Below are 16390 nucleotides of genomic sequence, written 5' to 3' on the forward strand. Positions count from 1 at the left end.
ATATTACAAAATAGAAGAAGACGTGGTAAATATCAAAGAGTGGTCGGAGAGAGGCTTTACCAAATGTGTTTTATTGACTTCAGTCAATATACTGAAAAAAGCCACTGTACTCACATGCAAACTTTACTATGAAATCACAGCCAATCAACAGGGTGCATTGCATATTTATTAAAACAATAAATCATCACAATGCTTGAACAATACACATAAAGCCACATTACTAATCCATACATTTCAAAATCTGTGAATACATTAAGAACACAACACATCTACAGCTCTCCAGGGCTAAATTAGAACAGAGTAGGCCCAGAATCTATCTCTCTCTCTCTCTCTCTCTCTCTCTCTCTCTCTCTCTCTCTCTCTCTCTCTCTCTCTCTCTCTCTCTCTCTCTCTATCTCTCTCTCTCTCTCTCTCTCTCTCTCTCTCTCTCTCTCTCTCTCTCTCACACGTTCAAGGGAGTTCTAATATCCAATGTAATTTAAAATTGTATTTTCAAATGCAGTATATAAATAAGTGTCACCGTGGTAACATTGTTGAAATAAGGAAAATAAATATAATTATTCTGCTGTTAGAATTGGAGGGATGAAACCCTCTCTAACGGTCACACATGCAGAGCACACAGTGAAATGTGTTCTCTGCTTTTAACCCATCCCATCCTTGTACTAGGGGAGCAATGGAAGCGGGGGGGGGGGGGGGGGGTGTCCGGTGTTGCTCCTCTTGTGGCTGTCAGAGACATCTTAAACCATGACGAAGGGTTTACTTGAAAGAACTTGAATTACATTTAAAACTCTGTAATATTCTACACAGATCTAATATACAAACAGTTAAATAAAGCGTTGAAAAACATAATATTTACATCTGCCAGTACAGACACATGTAAAAACTATACATCAGTTTAAAAATGTTCTCAACATTTGTACTTGTTCCTCTGCGCATGAAACAGAGTCTAACCGTCCTGCCTTTAGTTTAGCTATTCAGCTTGTCTTCCACTCCGCAGTGCTAATCTGTGGAATCTAAGGACACTGGTTGGGCTTAAAGGGAATAGGAATAGAAATTAGTCGAACGAATATTTAAAGATCGTGTTTCCACTTTAATAATCAAAGAACCAAGAATTAGAACCAACTCTGCACTGCCCCTTAATTCTACAGAGCGTCCTGTCACATTTCCGCTAACTGTTTTGCATTCAGCTGTCACGCAGCACCTGTGCATGCATCGCAGAGATACAAGCCACCGACAGAACAAATTAGCAACTAGATGTTTAACATATTAATAGGATAGGATTATGTCTTTGTTGTGTTTACAGATTGTTACACTGCCCCTGATTGGGGAGAAAAAATCACAACATTCTTCTCACATTTAAATGAATCTGTAAATATCTAAAGCTATTTGTTGAACCAAACATCAGCACTGCCAAGTACACATAGCACATTTTGAAAAAGCTCAAATATGTTAATAAACAACAGGTTATTCTGCTTACTCAATCGTAATAAAGCAATCTTTTTAGGGGCATAAAGACTGAAATACATGTTGTTCACTACAGCAAGACAGTTTCATCCCACAGGCAATAAGACTGTTAAACACCTGAACTGTTGAAACAACATCCACAATATTCATCTGGCTGCTACTTAAAATGTATTTATCTATTTACCTAATATATCATATTTCAATGACTTGCATATTAGACTCTTATTGCACTATTTCACTTTTTTAAACAATGTTCTTCTTGTATTTACTATTTACTTGCACTATATCTTTCTGTTTATCTGTGTTTTGTGTTGCACTGTTGGAGAAGCCTGTGACCTAAGATTTTCATCGACATAACTACACTGTAGCTATGTTCTTTTGACAAATAAAGAACCTTGAAGTAGACCCAGCAGGGTCACGTTTCACAAATCCAAAGTAAAATGTAAACAAAAACCATCATAACTTAAATATCACTTACAGCAATGTACATCATCATTTCACTACACCAAATAAAGGATGAAGAACAGTCGGACATATTTACATGCAGCATGTAATTCAAGAGTTTAATTTGTTTAGACTATTTAAACTTTCCATTATTCCTCCTTGTAAAAACACTACATAGCTTCCTAGTGCATGTTTGACACGCTGCCAACTAGATCAAAATAGTCCTGGCTAATAAATCCTCATGAGCCTCATGTGAAAAGTGATTTACATTAGTGTTGTCACAGAGCTAATATAACCACACGTACAATGCACAGTATGCAATACACATGTGTATGCTAAGTTGCTAAAGTATTAGCATGATAAAGGTAAGGAGACATGCTCACTGGTGTTAGTGTTCTCATCAGTTAAAGGGTAGGCTGACTTATGGGATAAGTTATGGAAGCAAATAAGTGCCATAAAGATCTGAATCTTTAAGTAACTGAATGCTTTACTATGTCATTTAATTACTACAGAAAACCATTTCATTACACTGACATAGTGTGTACAAAAAAAACATACTTTCATCAAATAATGAAGTATTTCTGTTCACGATTACATATGAATCATCAGAATAGTTGTTGTAAGGTTGAACGCTTATGGTCACTGTCACCCCTTTCCCACTGAAATCAGTTCCGTGCTGGTGCTAGTTGTTTGCAGTTGGTTCAATTTCCAAACCAAATGAGATCCAGTTTGGTTGTCGACCGCACATTGCCCGAGTGGAGCCAAGTCATGACGTCAAGGTTAACCAGAAAGAATATCATTTAGAGCTGTGTTTATGTTGCTCTTATTATTATAATAATAGTAATACCTTTATTTATGCAGCACTAAAACAAAGTAACAAAGTGCTTTACATGGATTAAGAGCAGGCCGTTCAGGCGGCAACAAAGCATGCGGTCACAATTCCCCACCGCCCCCAATAAAATACACAGCGTATCAACAACAAAAGCAGTAATACAAAAACAGAAAAGTAAAAAAATTCTTTGAAAAAACACTGGGGTTAAGCCTACTGTTTACTAACGGCAGCTGCCGCTGGAAAGTAGTCATTCTCTGTCTGACTGTCACACAAATAACATCTCCTGATGCATTTTTCCCAATAAGTGAATATTATTTTAGTGTGAATTGACATTGACAATGTTGCTGGTGTAAAAAATAAAGAAAAACGACTTATGCCGATGAAGCAGTGTGCTGCTCTTCAAAACGGTCAATGTTAGCTAACAGCTGGTTATTAAAAGTAGGCTGGAAAATAAATAAATGTCACATGTATGACCTCAAACATGATGGTTATGATGCATATTTGATATACTTTGATAAACATCTTAGAAAAGAGTGATTGAAATAGGGACAGCTATGTTGAAAGATAATAATGTCTAACTTTTTGTTTGTCACGTCAAATTCTTCTTTCAAAGATATGGATGACACCATTTGTAAATTGCAGTAGATGCGGTCTTCTTTGTCCTTCAATTCATAATAACTGACTTTCAGCTTGTCAGTAAGTAAAACAAAACATATTTCGTTTTTTATTGGTTCGTTAAATTTGACCTGAGTGGCAACAAATTATTATTTTGGAATCATTCAATATTCTAAGTCACAGGTCTTTTTTTCTTTTGTCTTTACAATAAAGCGAATCCTATACATTAGTTGTCTACGGCTGTGAAGTCACCAGATGGAACCAGCTCAATTAGAATGATAGCTTTTCTTTCTTGTTGGATTTAAATTGTGTACTTAAAAATTCATAGGTATCCTATTATATGGTGATATGGAAACTTAAATGTTCTCCTGCTGATGGTCGGCTGCAGGTCTGTCTGCTAAATGAACTGCAGTATCATCTAATGAAGGCCAACCTAACACCTGATCTCCAGATAGAGCCGTCTCAGCTGGACCCCCAACAGATCTGAGAGCAGCTGGGCCCGTGTTGGTGGGATGGTCTGCTGCCTTGCCATTGACAGTTGTTGTCTCCTGGTGGCTGCTTCCATTCTGCTGTGAGGTCATCTCAATTGCAGTTTTCATTAGGTCTCTCCTAGCCTTTTCATTGGTTCTATTGCTATCGGCCTGCGAGGTTCGTGGGTCTCTGACGGTGCCGAAGCCAGTCTGAATCATTGATAGTGTCCTATGATTAGCCTCTGGTCTCTGGCAGCGGTAAAGCCTGCGAAAGGCTGAGCGAAACTTCTGAGACATAGCATTGTATATGACAGGATTTATAGCGCTGTTGGCATAGATGCACGTCCGACAAAACAGGAGGAACCAGGCATCCAGATAAGGTGTGGACACAAAAGAGTTGATCAAAACTAAAGTCCGGTATGGCATCCACAGAAGAGCAAAGAGGATCACCACTACTGCCAGCATCTTTGTCACCTGAGAAGTAGAGATAGCATTACACCACATTAGAGCAGCTGTGATTTAAGATATAAACAAATGAAGACTCTGATTTATAGACAAATCAATCCCTTCAGCAACAGTTTAGCCTCTGATGGTGGCTCTAATGTTCATCATTGGCATCCATTGTTATCTCGCAAACGAGACTGCCAGGTGAAGTTAAACACCCTCAGCATGCCTTGACCGTCGTCACCACTGGTTGGTGACCATGGTAAAAGCTCCTACCATTTTGGGTAACACTTTACGGTAAGGGTACATGAATCATCATGAATTCATGCATGACTTAATGCATGAAAAAGCATGAATTCATTCATGTAGTACTCATGAACTATCAGTAATGTACAGGTATTAATGGTATCTCATGCATGACTTAATGCAGGAACAATACCTTAATTAATGCATCAACTAAAGTATCTCAATCATCATGACTTCTGAGTTATTAATGATGCTCATGTCTTCTTCATATAGATCTGCAATTAAAGGTTCAGGCCAAAAAACTGACCAGTCACAGCAATTCCAAGTGTTGTAATCATGATGAACTAAGCATGACTTTGTCATTACTTCATCATGTTTGTGCCCCTTCAAATAAAGTGGTGACCTGTTCCATCGTTTACACTGATAACCAACATATGATTAATGGTGGTATGAAATAGAATGTATGAAGCATAAGCAATTCATGGGGTGGGTTGGAGAAATTATAGTAAGGTCACTGAATTTACACAAAATGTACTGCAGATTTTACAATTTTCTTTATTCACAAAAAACACATTTTTATTTTATAAAAAAATACATAATAGTAATAACATTAAAACAAACATCCATGATCTATGCCATGGATTCAAAAACAGCGTAAAGGTCCAACTTTTTACCTTTTTAAAAACTAATAAAACTGTAAAAACAACTCAAATTTATTTCCTGTGTATATCCAGTAAGGATCCAGCGTCCTTATGTTTCAGGATTGCTGAAGCTGAAGGCTCCTGCTCGCAAAACATCCATCTTCTTTATATCTGAAGTCAGTGAGCTCTTCGTGGTTCAATCAGGGAAACATGACCCGAATGTCCTTCAGTAAACGGCCGGGAGGTCCTTTCTTATGCCTGTTTCCAAGCCAGTAAGTCCACTCTATAACTGCAAGATGTTCTTTCAAAAGTTTCTCAGTTCGGTTTCCCCATAGCCGCCAAATTATTGATTTGTATGTTAACCATGCCCTCTATATATGCTGAGTGTGAGATCCAGTAACAGGATCAACAAACCACTTTGAATGATTCACAGTGAAGTGTGAATAGCCCAAAACATTTGCCATAAACTGAACTCATCAGTTAATTATATGCATGGACTTGTGTGGGGATGTGTGGGTGCCATTAGTATTAATGTTGCCTTCTGGACTTTCAAAACTATGTAACCATGGAAAATGTTCAATAACCTTTTGTAATGATCGGGCTATATGCATAGCTACGATGCATATATGTTACCACTAGGTGGCAGTATAACATCCATTGACATAGAAGGGAGTAGAACAAGATGTGAGTCGGTACTCCCCGGAAAGGGAGGGACTTCGCCTCTCTATAAAGTGGCTACTGAAGCCATAGATATATATATCTATTACCTCATTCACACCAACGCAACTCCGGTTCAAGCTCCATGCTATCAATCAATCAATCAATCAATCAATCAATCATCAATCAATGTTTATTTATATAGCCCAATATCACAAATGTTACATTTGTCTCAGTGGACTTCACAGTTTGTACAGAATATCAGTATGACAATACGACACCCTCTGTCCTTAGACCCTCACATCATATAAGGACAAACTTCCGGAGAAAACCCACAGTTTAAAGGGAAAAATGGGAGAAACCTCAGGGAGAGCAACAGAGGAGGAATCCCTCTCCCAGGACGGACAGACGTGCAATAGATGCCGTGTGTAAATGCTAGAGTTTTTCAGGTTCAGAACCGGTTCTTCGGTTTAGCTCCGGCTCTTTTCACACCGCCCAGAGTCCATCTGGTGCTGCGTCATTGTCATGACGTAACCGTTTGCGTGCCGATACTTCATAAAGCCAAACCGCGCAGAAACCCCTCACAGCTCACACCGACAACAACAACAATGGCCGATTGTGCTCCAGCTTCCTCTGTACCTCTTCGGAAGACCAGATTCCCAGTAGGTAGCTGGTTTCTTCAGTGGACCACTGCTGCTTGTTAAGTTTCTCCATCGTTGTGTACAAACTGGATAAAACGCGGGCTTTTTGTTGTTGTTCAGGAGTTGATCCCGCCCCTGCCCCTGCCCCCGCCTCGACGTAAGCGTGACGTATGCGGTGCTTTTGCTCCAGCCGGACAATTTTTTGGTGCTTGAAACGAACCGGATTCCGGAGCTAAGAGGCTGCGGTGTGAACAGGATAACCCAGTGCTTTTCAAGCTCCAGCTCCGAACCGGCCCTGAACACCGTTGGTGTGAATGAGGTATATGAGTGAAGCTAGTCTAACCTGTTAAACCCCAGGTTTTTTTTTCCACGACACTGTGTTTCAGGGGATCTTAATATTTAAGAACCTATTAATGTGTTATACCAGATTAACGGAAATAATCTCAGCTAACTGACGATACAAACCATGACATAGTTACAGAGGAGCGGCATTTTCTCAGGGAGAGACTTAAAGAAGGTAAAGATGATTTGAGGAGATTACAAGTTTATAAATGTACATTTACGTTGATTGTTATTAGGAAATAATTACTTGTATTTGTTTTGTGTAGCTCTTGCACTCAAAAAGGAAAAGGGAGGAGAGCTAGCAGTGAAGATCCCACCTGGAGGTCAAACATCAGGACAGAGGAAAGAGGACTCAGATGAATCAGACCTTTCCTCATCTACCGATTCATCCGATTCTGATACAGAATCATCTGAGGAAAAGAAGCCCAAGAAGAAGAAGTACAAGTCCAAGCGCAAATCACAAAAGAAAATATGGAAAAACATGCGAGGTATGTACTGAGTCTTTCAAAAACTCAAATTATACTGTTGTCTGTCTGTTTTTGGGCTAACCCTTGGGTCTGGTGGTCAATGTAATAACGTAACCAGATGAGTGATTACAGCACTCGGTATCATTTTACACACATTTGTATCAGACAGATGCAGGACTTACACACGCCTGTTATCTAACCGACAGGTCCGCACGCACTCTCCAGCCCAAACTCTAATAAGCATTCATTCACAAACTAAATCAGGAGACCTTTAACGTTTTACGTCCGATTCGCTCCTCTTTCCCTCGCTGTACACAGCTCCAGTTTGGGCATCGGCCTGTCATCAGATTGTATTTGTTGTTGCTGCTGTAGCGGAAGTTTAGTACAATTATTTTTGATGAAATACTCCAAATCTTCACCCTCCATAATTGCACTTGCTTCAGTTGCTTGCTACTTTCTAACGGCGGTGAGAGTGGTGTAGTGACGCTATCTATCTTCTATCAATTAGATTTATGATTCGAAAATTATAAAAGTAGGGTAGACATGTGGATATTATCCGACTTAACAAAACATGCATTTATCTAACAGGTTCGTTTTCCACTGACCTTATTTCCAGCTATTTTCCTAAATCCTATGGAGAAATCCCATTGCTTTTTTGTCGAGGGAAACCGAGCGCAGCTTACTTCCGGGTTTTAGGATGCGTCACTGCAACACTAAATTGATGCGATTTGATTGGATTGTGAGGCAAGGGAAGCCAGCCGCCTCTGGCATCCCTTGGCATGGCTCTGACTAATAGGGCTGTAGCGATACACTAATCTCACGATACGATACGATACACGATATTCAGCTCACAATACGATATATATCACGATATTCAGCCAACCAGTGACGTGCGGTGAGGTTCATGGCTGGTGAGGCACTGACTCTTTCAGAGTCAGATTTACAAATATTATATTCTGACCTTAATCGAAATATTCTGTTATTTTCAAAAGCTTTTTTGGTCTGATGTTTCGATTAATTTTAAACAGACCGTTCAACAAAAGGATACCCACAATCTAAATATTGGATTGTTCTTTCTTAGTAAGAACCAATTTTCATTACCAATGTGGTCTTACCTTGACTTGAAGATGAAGTCCATGCTATCCTTCTGGACAACAATCTCTATTACTTTTTTGTAAAAGTCCTCCGTATCTTCCTCTAGTTTCAAAAGTCTAGTTTGTTGTTCGCGTCTATACCGTCTCTGCGTAGAATAACAGTAGCAACAAGGACCTGTGGGCTCATGTGCGCCCCTTCAGTGCGGCAGAGGTTATGGCTGCCTCCCCTGGTGCTTTTTTCATTGCCGTTGTACGGCGAGCCTAAATATCATATATACGTGAAATAAGTTATTTAGAGACTATGGATGGCGAGGATAAATGTAATAAAGGGATCTAAAAACATTACATTGGTGATCTACAGTGAGATGGTGCAGGCATGCGCTTAGTGCCCGCTTTCCAGCCAGTTTCTGTGAGGTGACGCATTTTGAGGTGAGGCAGAGCTCATCTGTGCCTCACCTTACCCCACAGTAACTGGCTTGAGCGCGCTCACAAAATAAGTGCCCGCGCTAAATTAGTGCCCGCGCTCCAGCAAGTTACTGTGGGCTTACGTGAGGCAGAGCTCGTCCCTGCCTCACTCCTCATCGCTCCCATGTAGTTGTAGCGGAGCTCGGCAAATTTGCTGATTTTGACTATAAAAAGCGATTGGAATCAAACAGAAATCACATTTACAACACAGATCAGTGGAGACATGTTATTATTATTACTATTTAGTTTTTCTTTAGTTGTTTTTCCGTTACATTGGAGTATGGCCAGTCTATGAGTATGACAGGTGAGGCTCTGCCTCCCCTGCCTCCCCTGACTGCACGTCCCTGCAGCCAACGATACGATTCGATACAATTCGATATAATTCGATACACTTATATCATTTTCTGAAAGATTTTAAAGGGACAGTGTGATTTTGGTGACATCTTGTGAGTGTTCCATTGACTTGGATTGAATTAATTCAACTGAAAACTGAAAGCATCAATTATATATATGGCTCTGACAGAGAGTCTACAGCTTGCAAATGCTGGACAAAATGAATCAAAAGATGTGGTGAGAAAATTAGTTTCATTTATTGAAACAGTGCAAACTGTAGCTTACAAGCCTTTGAAACTTAAGTACATAAAGTGCAGTATCACAATGGACAATGGAGAATCAAAAGGTGCAGCAGGTGGCGGAACACGGGGGATTTGAATGGGACTTGTTAGAAATTAAAATCAATGTTTTGATGGCATAAAGTACCTTAAACATACCGTCAGTTTAAATGCTGTTTTATACTGAAAACCCAGAAGTTCTTGTGCGCAACCAGTTGTTAAGCTTTTATTCTGAAAATCCTTCATCTCCGGTTAGCATTTAGCATGTGGCTAATATACCATTTACTATAGAGGTGAATTTAGTAGCGATATGACACGGAGTGTTGCACACCGAAACCTACTGATTTCAACACTACAACTATAGACGTAGAGATATTATTATTGCTGAATATTAAATGAAGGTACCGTTTATTTGAATACGTTTGTTTACAGACGTGGGTAGCATGAAACAACATCCGGAACTACCGGAAATGATACCAGCGGTCAGGTATTTTTGGAGTATTGATTACAGCGTTTAAAATGTATTAAATGAAAAGTCATGAAAGAGATAAGGAGGAGAAAAGGCGTGTTTAGTTATATATTTAATGTACAATGTCTGAATCCTCTGTAATGCGCAACAACGAACATTGGAGACGTGGAGGGCCGGCCCCCAGCAGCGCCAACCGGCACACGGGGAGGAGCCAGCAGAGGATATTTAACAGCTGGAAAGGTGGAGCTCGCTCTCTTCCCTTCGCTCACGAGAGCCAGAGCACAGCTGTTTTTCTGACTGAACCATCTTCTGCATGTAACATTACCGCGCTTTTTATTAATTAAAGTATACATTTGAACCTTCTCAGAGACTCAATTAGTCTCCTTTTTAAAGCTTCTCTCCTGGACGCGAGAATAACGAACACAGTTATCAGACTTAATGTATCGATACCCGCGGCTGAAATATCGATACTTTCTCGGAAAACTAAATATCGATATATATCGCAGGATCGATTAAATTGCACAGCCCTACTGACTAATCACAGGTTGGCAGGGGCATCACGTGAGCCTCATCTGATTGGTCAATCCCTCCATTTTTTTTCACCAAGGGAAGCCAGATTCGGCTGGCCTCCTCTCGCAACAGTGAGTGCAATCTACTGTTTCACCATAACATCTAGAGGGGCGCTGTTTGTTTCACTCTTTGTAAAATACTCAATGAGAATGGGGGAGAGACGGGCCGGCAGCAACACACAGCAAAGGAGAATTATCGAAACAAAACAAAGTGTTTTTATTTATTTATTTAAATTATAACTACAATCCGAAAAAACAGGGGAAGCCTGGCTTCCCTTGGCCTCCGGGAGAAAACGCCACTGTAAATGAGAACCCTGCTAACTGCATTGATCCCGCACTTCATTTTATGGGGGTCATTTGAGTGCAGGGAGGTAGTTCTAGTGTGGTCCTATAGGGTTTTCTTGAGTTGGACTTGTGTTGCGTTGAAACATTGCTAATGCTAGAGCTCTGATTCCAGTGTGCAGTTACCTTTCTATTGTATTCTTACTATTTGAACTGTACTTGCTGTACATAAGTGGGTGCTAAAGTTGACTGAACTGTGTAAAAGTTACTTGTTTGATGATGTAGCTAATATGAAATTGTGAATCAATGTGCAGCACTGCCACTTGGATCAAGCTAATTTTGTGCTTTTTCTTGTCTTACAGTAAAAACGCCTGACCATTCCATTCGCCGGTACAACATGGTACTGGAGATGGTGAGAAATCAAGGAATCAGCAAAGCCGAATCATACACCAGGATTGGTGTAGATCGAAACACAATTGTGTATCAGGCGCAGATTGCCGAAATCGCAGCTGTCAACCCAGAGCTCTGAAAACATTGAGGTCCAGCTTCAAAAGGAAGGACAGCATTAAGAGATTTGCTGAAACATGTAGGGGCTTTTGCGAGCAGGAGCCTACAGCTTCAGCAATCCTGAAACATAAGGACGATGGATCCTTACTGGATATACACAGGAAATACGTTTTAGTTGTTTTTACAGTTTTATTAGTTTTTCAAAGTTAAAAAGTTGGACCTTTTGAAGATGTTTTTGAACCCATAGATCATGGATGTTTGTTTTAATGTTATTACTATTCTATATTTTTTTACAAAATAAAAATGTGTTTTTTGTGAATAAAGAAAATTGTAAAATCTGCAGTACATTTTGTGTAAATTCAGTGACCTTACTATAATTTCTCCAACCCACCCCATGAATTGCTTATGCTTCATACATTCTATTTCATACCACCATTAATCATATGTTAGTTATCAGTGTAAACGATGGAACAGGTCACCACTTTATTTGAAGGGGCACAAACATGATGAAGTAATGACAAAGTCATGCTTAGTTCATCATGATTACAACACTTGGAATTGCTGTGACTGGTCAGTTTTTTGGCCTGAACCTTTAATTGCAGATCTATATGAAGAAGACATGAGCATCATTAATAACTCAGAAGTCATGCATTAAGTCATGCATGAGATACCATTAATACCTGTACATTACTGATAGTTCACGAGTACTACATGAATGAATTCATGCTTTTTCATGCATTAAGTCATGCATGAATTCATGATGATTCATGTACCCTTACCGTAAAGTGTTACCCATTTTTTAACCAGTGCGAGACATAGTGAAGCTGAAAATATTCATTTAATCAGTTGCCAATAACAGCCCCCTTCCACCCAGATCCTCACTGCATCCGAGTTCTGTGTGACAGGTAGATACAGGAAGTGCACACGCCTCCTCTCCACAACAACCTTTTGGAGATTAATGTCTGTGTCCAGCTCTTAGGCAGTAAGCCAGTGTAAGCCAGTTTTGCAGGTAGTTAAAAAGGGAAACTGATGTACAAGAAAATGTTAATTTAAACATGAAGGAGCCAGGGAGGAGATCTTTCTAATTGTATTTGTGCTGCCATAATGAGGCAGAAAGCACTGGGATGACATTTTGAATATGCATATTATGACTGACATTATGGATACTTGACTCTCTGTCATTACACACAAATCAGATCTGAACACAGCATCCTCCAAGAATGAATCCAGAAATCAAACCATATAATTTACATTCAGCCTCTGATGCTATCCACTTACCCGGGGCAACAACGACCAAGCCTCCCCACTTCTCCTCTTCAACATGCACTTGAGGAGATCACAGACATGAGAAACTCTCACAGATTAAAACTATACGATCTCACATCCCACTCTATTCATCTCAAATCATAAAAGTGCCATTCTCTGGCATACACAAGTTTATCAAACTCCTATCAGATTGAGTTATACAATGATGAATGAAAGAGCATAAAGTGCCTATTGAAGAAGCGGGAGTAACATCATCTGCAGTATTAAGCACACTTCAATGTAAATCCCAAATCACATTATGCAAAACTTTGGATCCTAGATGGAGCCCCTTGAACGTGAGATTAGGATCTCCTCTGCCTTCTGATGAGAGTTGATGAGTGAGCCTCACACAGAGACACAGATAATCTCACACTCCTGGACCCATTAGTGGAATATTTCATGTGCACAATAATGAATGTTGCCTTAAGGACCTCCCATTGTTATGCTCTTTCATAATTTTTGAAAAAAGTAATTTTATTGACTGTTTTTTTCCTCATTGACTGCTGACACTCGATTTGCGCCTCCCTATAGACCACAGAGGACAACAAAAGTGCTTCAATTTAGAATCCAATTTCTACTGGGGATTAGCAATGTTCCTGTCCAGATTTGCATACTAACGATAATACATGTGTTTGTGATGAACACATATCTTCCCAAACTCGTTTCCAGGACAAAAGGGATGTTTTTATGTATGAATTAGTCTTTTTATATGACTTATGATTAATGACAGAATAATACTAATTAGGTATGTGAGAAGAACATCTCTTCAGGAATGGTTTTCCTTCTACAAGATGTAAGGTGTTATGATTAGCTGATTATCACTGAATATAAAGTACGAATGAGACGCTAGTGAGGTCATTTTCAGGTATTGTATCATAAATAAAGTAAAGTACACTATTGGTAACTAAAGTATTTTTAACTTGATGATGGCAATGAATAAAAGGTCAGGGGCTCACCATAGTTTAATCTCTCCTCTGGGATGTTTAAATGTTATATGATTAATGAACTAATTCATCTTTAATCAGAACAGTTTATTCTCACTCCTCCTGCTGCCTGTAATCAGCTGATCAGTGGTGTCCACTCTATTAGTTAACCGACTATTTCATCATGCTGCTGTCAGATTTTGTAACTGTTCGGCTTTGACCTGTAGTAACCTGTCATTTTGGGCATCCATGCGGGGGGCATCCCCCCATCCACCTCCTGTCGTTAGATCCACGTCCAGCCAGGCTCCTCATCTTCACTCAGCATTAAATCGTGGGTTGCGGTCCAATAGTCCATTTAGCTTAGGAACCTTCCTAACCGAGTGAAATGACCCAGAAGTCCCTCAGTGGCAGCCATTATAAGTGCCGTTCCAATTCTCAGATGATAGGAAAGGAGGGTTGCGTTCCAATAGTCCATTTAGCTGAGGAACCTTTCTAACCAAGTGAAATGACCCGGAAGTACGTCAGCCATGTTAAGTGCCGTTCCAATTCTCTAAATGAAAGGAAAGGAGGTTTCAAACTTCCTTTATAACCTCCTTTAGCTTAGGAACCACTGGACCTCCCGTAACCGAAAGGAGAGGAGAAAATGCTGCCCCACAATGCTTTGCAGCCGCAGCATTTGCCGTCACTCAACAGTCGGCCGTTCACGGAAACAAACGATTATGACGGAGAAGTTATAGGCTATCATGAAAGTTACGGTGCTTATTAAGCATTTTAAAACGTATGTGGTAACTTGCCAAAGTGCTTTGTTTTGAACGTTCATCAGTATTATAATCAAAAAGAGAAATATGAACGTTAGTTTTAACTGAAATGATCAAATAAAGTCAACATTTCAGTCTTTACTGAGCTGTGTGGGGTTTGTTCAACTTTTAAAAGATGTTTGAATGGTGATATACACAGTGATAGATGTTAAGGACTAACGTTTATAATAAATACATTTGTATTGATTTTAAGATCTTTTCATAGTTCATACAATCATATGTATTGGGATCATTTGTATTAATGTGGACCGGAGGGAGAGGGTGACAAGCATAAATTTCACTTTCCTTTTTTATTTCAATTCCAACTTTGGTCATGAAGAATATGTTTCTCTGTTGTCCACGTTCATAAAGCATAAAAGCAACAGCATCAGAGCACGGTGCAGAGTCTCTAGATGAGTTTACAGTAGTCCCTCGTTCTTATTAAACATCCATGTTGTAGTCCGCTGTATAGAAAACTGTAGTTTCCATAGTTTCCCCACAGCAGCAGACGCACATTCATGACGTCCGCTGGCGCATCATAAACACGTTGGATAGTGAAAGTGCAGTCGATTCTCTAAAGCAGTGGTTCTCAAAGTGGGGTCCGCGACCCCCCGGGGGTCCGTGGCACTCTGCCAGGGGGTCCGTGAAAAGTTTTCAGATTCATTAATTTAAATTATCATGATATCATTTTTTTTCCTTTTTTTTTTTTTTAACAAATAATCTTTTTTTTTTCCAATCTAAAATATTTCATAGATTACGTTCAAATCTAACAAATAGATACATTTAAAAATCAAGCGCGTTACCGTGGAAACAACAATAACTGTTACGTCAGTCAAAGAGCGCCGCTGCAAGCATCATAGATATATAACACGGCTAGCATACTACGAAGATGGACAGATTTTTAAAACGACCGGTTACGGCTACAAATGAAGTAAATGAAAAACAGACAGGTCCACAGAAAACTACCGGTATGCTTAGTCCTAACTTACTTTAGTTACTGTACTGCAAAAAGCAGACGGCGCTGCGCTCAACACACAGACAGACTCAAAACCTGGACACAGGCACATAGTTACAATAACAATTTTAGGCCTAAAGGCATAAGCACAGTATTGCACTAAGCAGATTTTTTCTATGCTCTTATTTTAAACATTGTCATTCACTCTAACCTCTTTGTCATCTCTCTCTCTCCATCTCTCACCCCTGCCTCACTTCTCTCTCTCTCTCTCATCAGGTATAATGTATCTCTACTCTCTCTCTCTCTCTCTCTCTCCTCTCTCTCTCTCCTCTGCGTGTGTGTGAACAAATCTGTAATTTAAAACACATTTCCTACATGTCTACACCACCTTGCCCTCTTTGGATTTAATCAAGAAACATTAACCCTGTATAATGTTAACCAAAACTGTAAAATTATGTTATATTACTAAAAACGTATTATTGGGAATCGCGAGAAGTTTCAGAGCGACAGAGACACAGAGACACAGAGCGTCCCCGTAACCATGGTAACTCACTCTCACTCCTGCCTGGTGCTCATGGCGCGAGAGGAGAGGGAGAGACGCAGAAGTGAGACTGATTACTTTGAGCAACATGCATGGGAATAAGTTACAATATAATACATTTGTGTATATTTCTCGCTATTCAGATGGTCATGGTGCTGCTGTTGCGCAATGTGCAGAAGTGTCTTATTTTCGCACCATGACATTATCAGTTATGAATTTGTTTTTCACTGCTTGAGAAAACGGACTTGTGGCTGAGAGCGTGTGAAAAATGTCAATTGTGTGAGAGTTGGCAGCCCTGTGAACTCGCTTGATTTACTTATTAATCGAAGGTGCCGGAACGCTGTTCTGGATCGTTCCGGCCCACTTTAACCCCTGTGTGTGTGTGTGTGTGTGTGTGTGTGTGTGTGTGTGTGTGTGTGTGTGTGTGTGTGTGTGTGTGTGTGTGTGTGTGTGTGTGTGTGTGTGTGTGTGTGTGTGTGTGTGTGTGTGTGTGTGTGTGTGTGTGTGTGTGTGTGTGTGTGTGTGTGTATGTTCTGAAATGCACTTCAAATGATCACTTTTCTCTTGATTTCTCTTTGATATTTTCTTTAGGTACAGTGTTACTTGCAG

General features: G+C 39.8%; 1 protein-coding gene across 1 annotated transcript in view; it reads right to left on the reverse strand.

Moving 5' to 3' along the window:
• Window positions 1–1745: 1745 nt before the first annotated feature.
• trhr2 (thyrotropin releasing hormone receptor 2) overlaps window positions 1746–16390 on the reverse strand; it is a 52265-nt gene continuing 37620 nt past the window's right edge. Inside the window, exon 6 of the mRNA XM_034205092.1 lies at window positions 1746–4299. Coding sequence (XP_034060983.1) covers window positions 3712–4299 — 588 coding nt within the window. The 3' untranslated portion in view covers window positions 1746–3711. The remainder of the gene's footprint in view (window positions 4300–16390) is intronic.

This window comes from Gymnodraco acuticeps, unplaced genomic scaffold, assembly GCF_902827175.1.
Source record: "Gymnodraco acuticeps unplaced genomic scaffold, fGymAcu1.1, whole genome shotgun sequence".
In the NCBI taxonomy this organism is placed as follows: Eukaryota; Metazoa; Chordata; class Actinopteri; order Perciformes; family Bathydraconidae; genus Gymnodraco; species Gymnodraco acuticeps.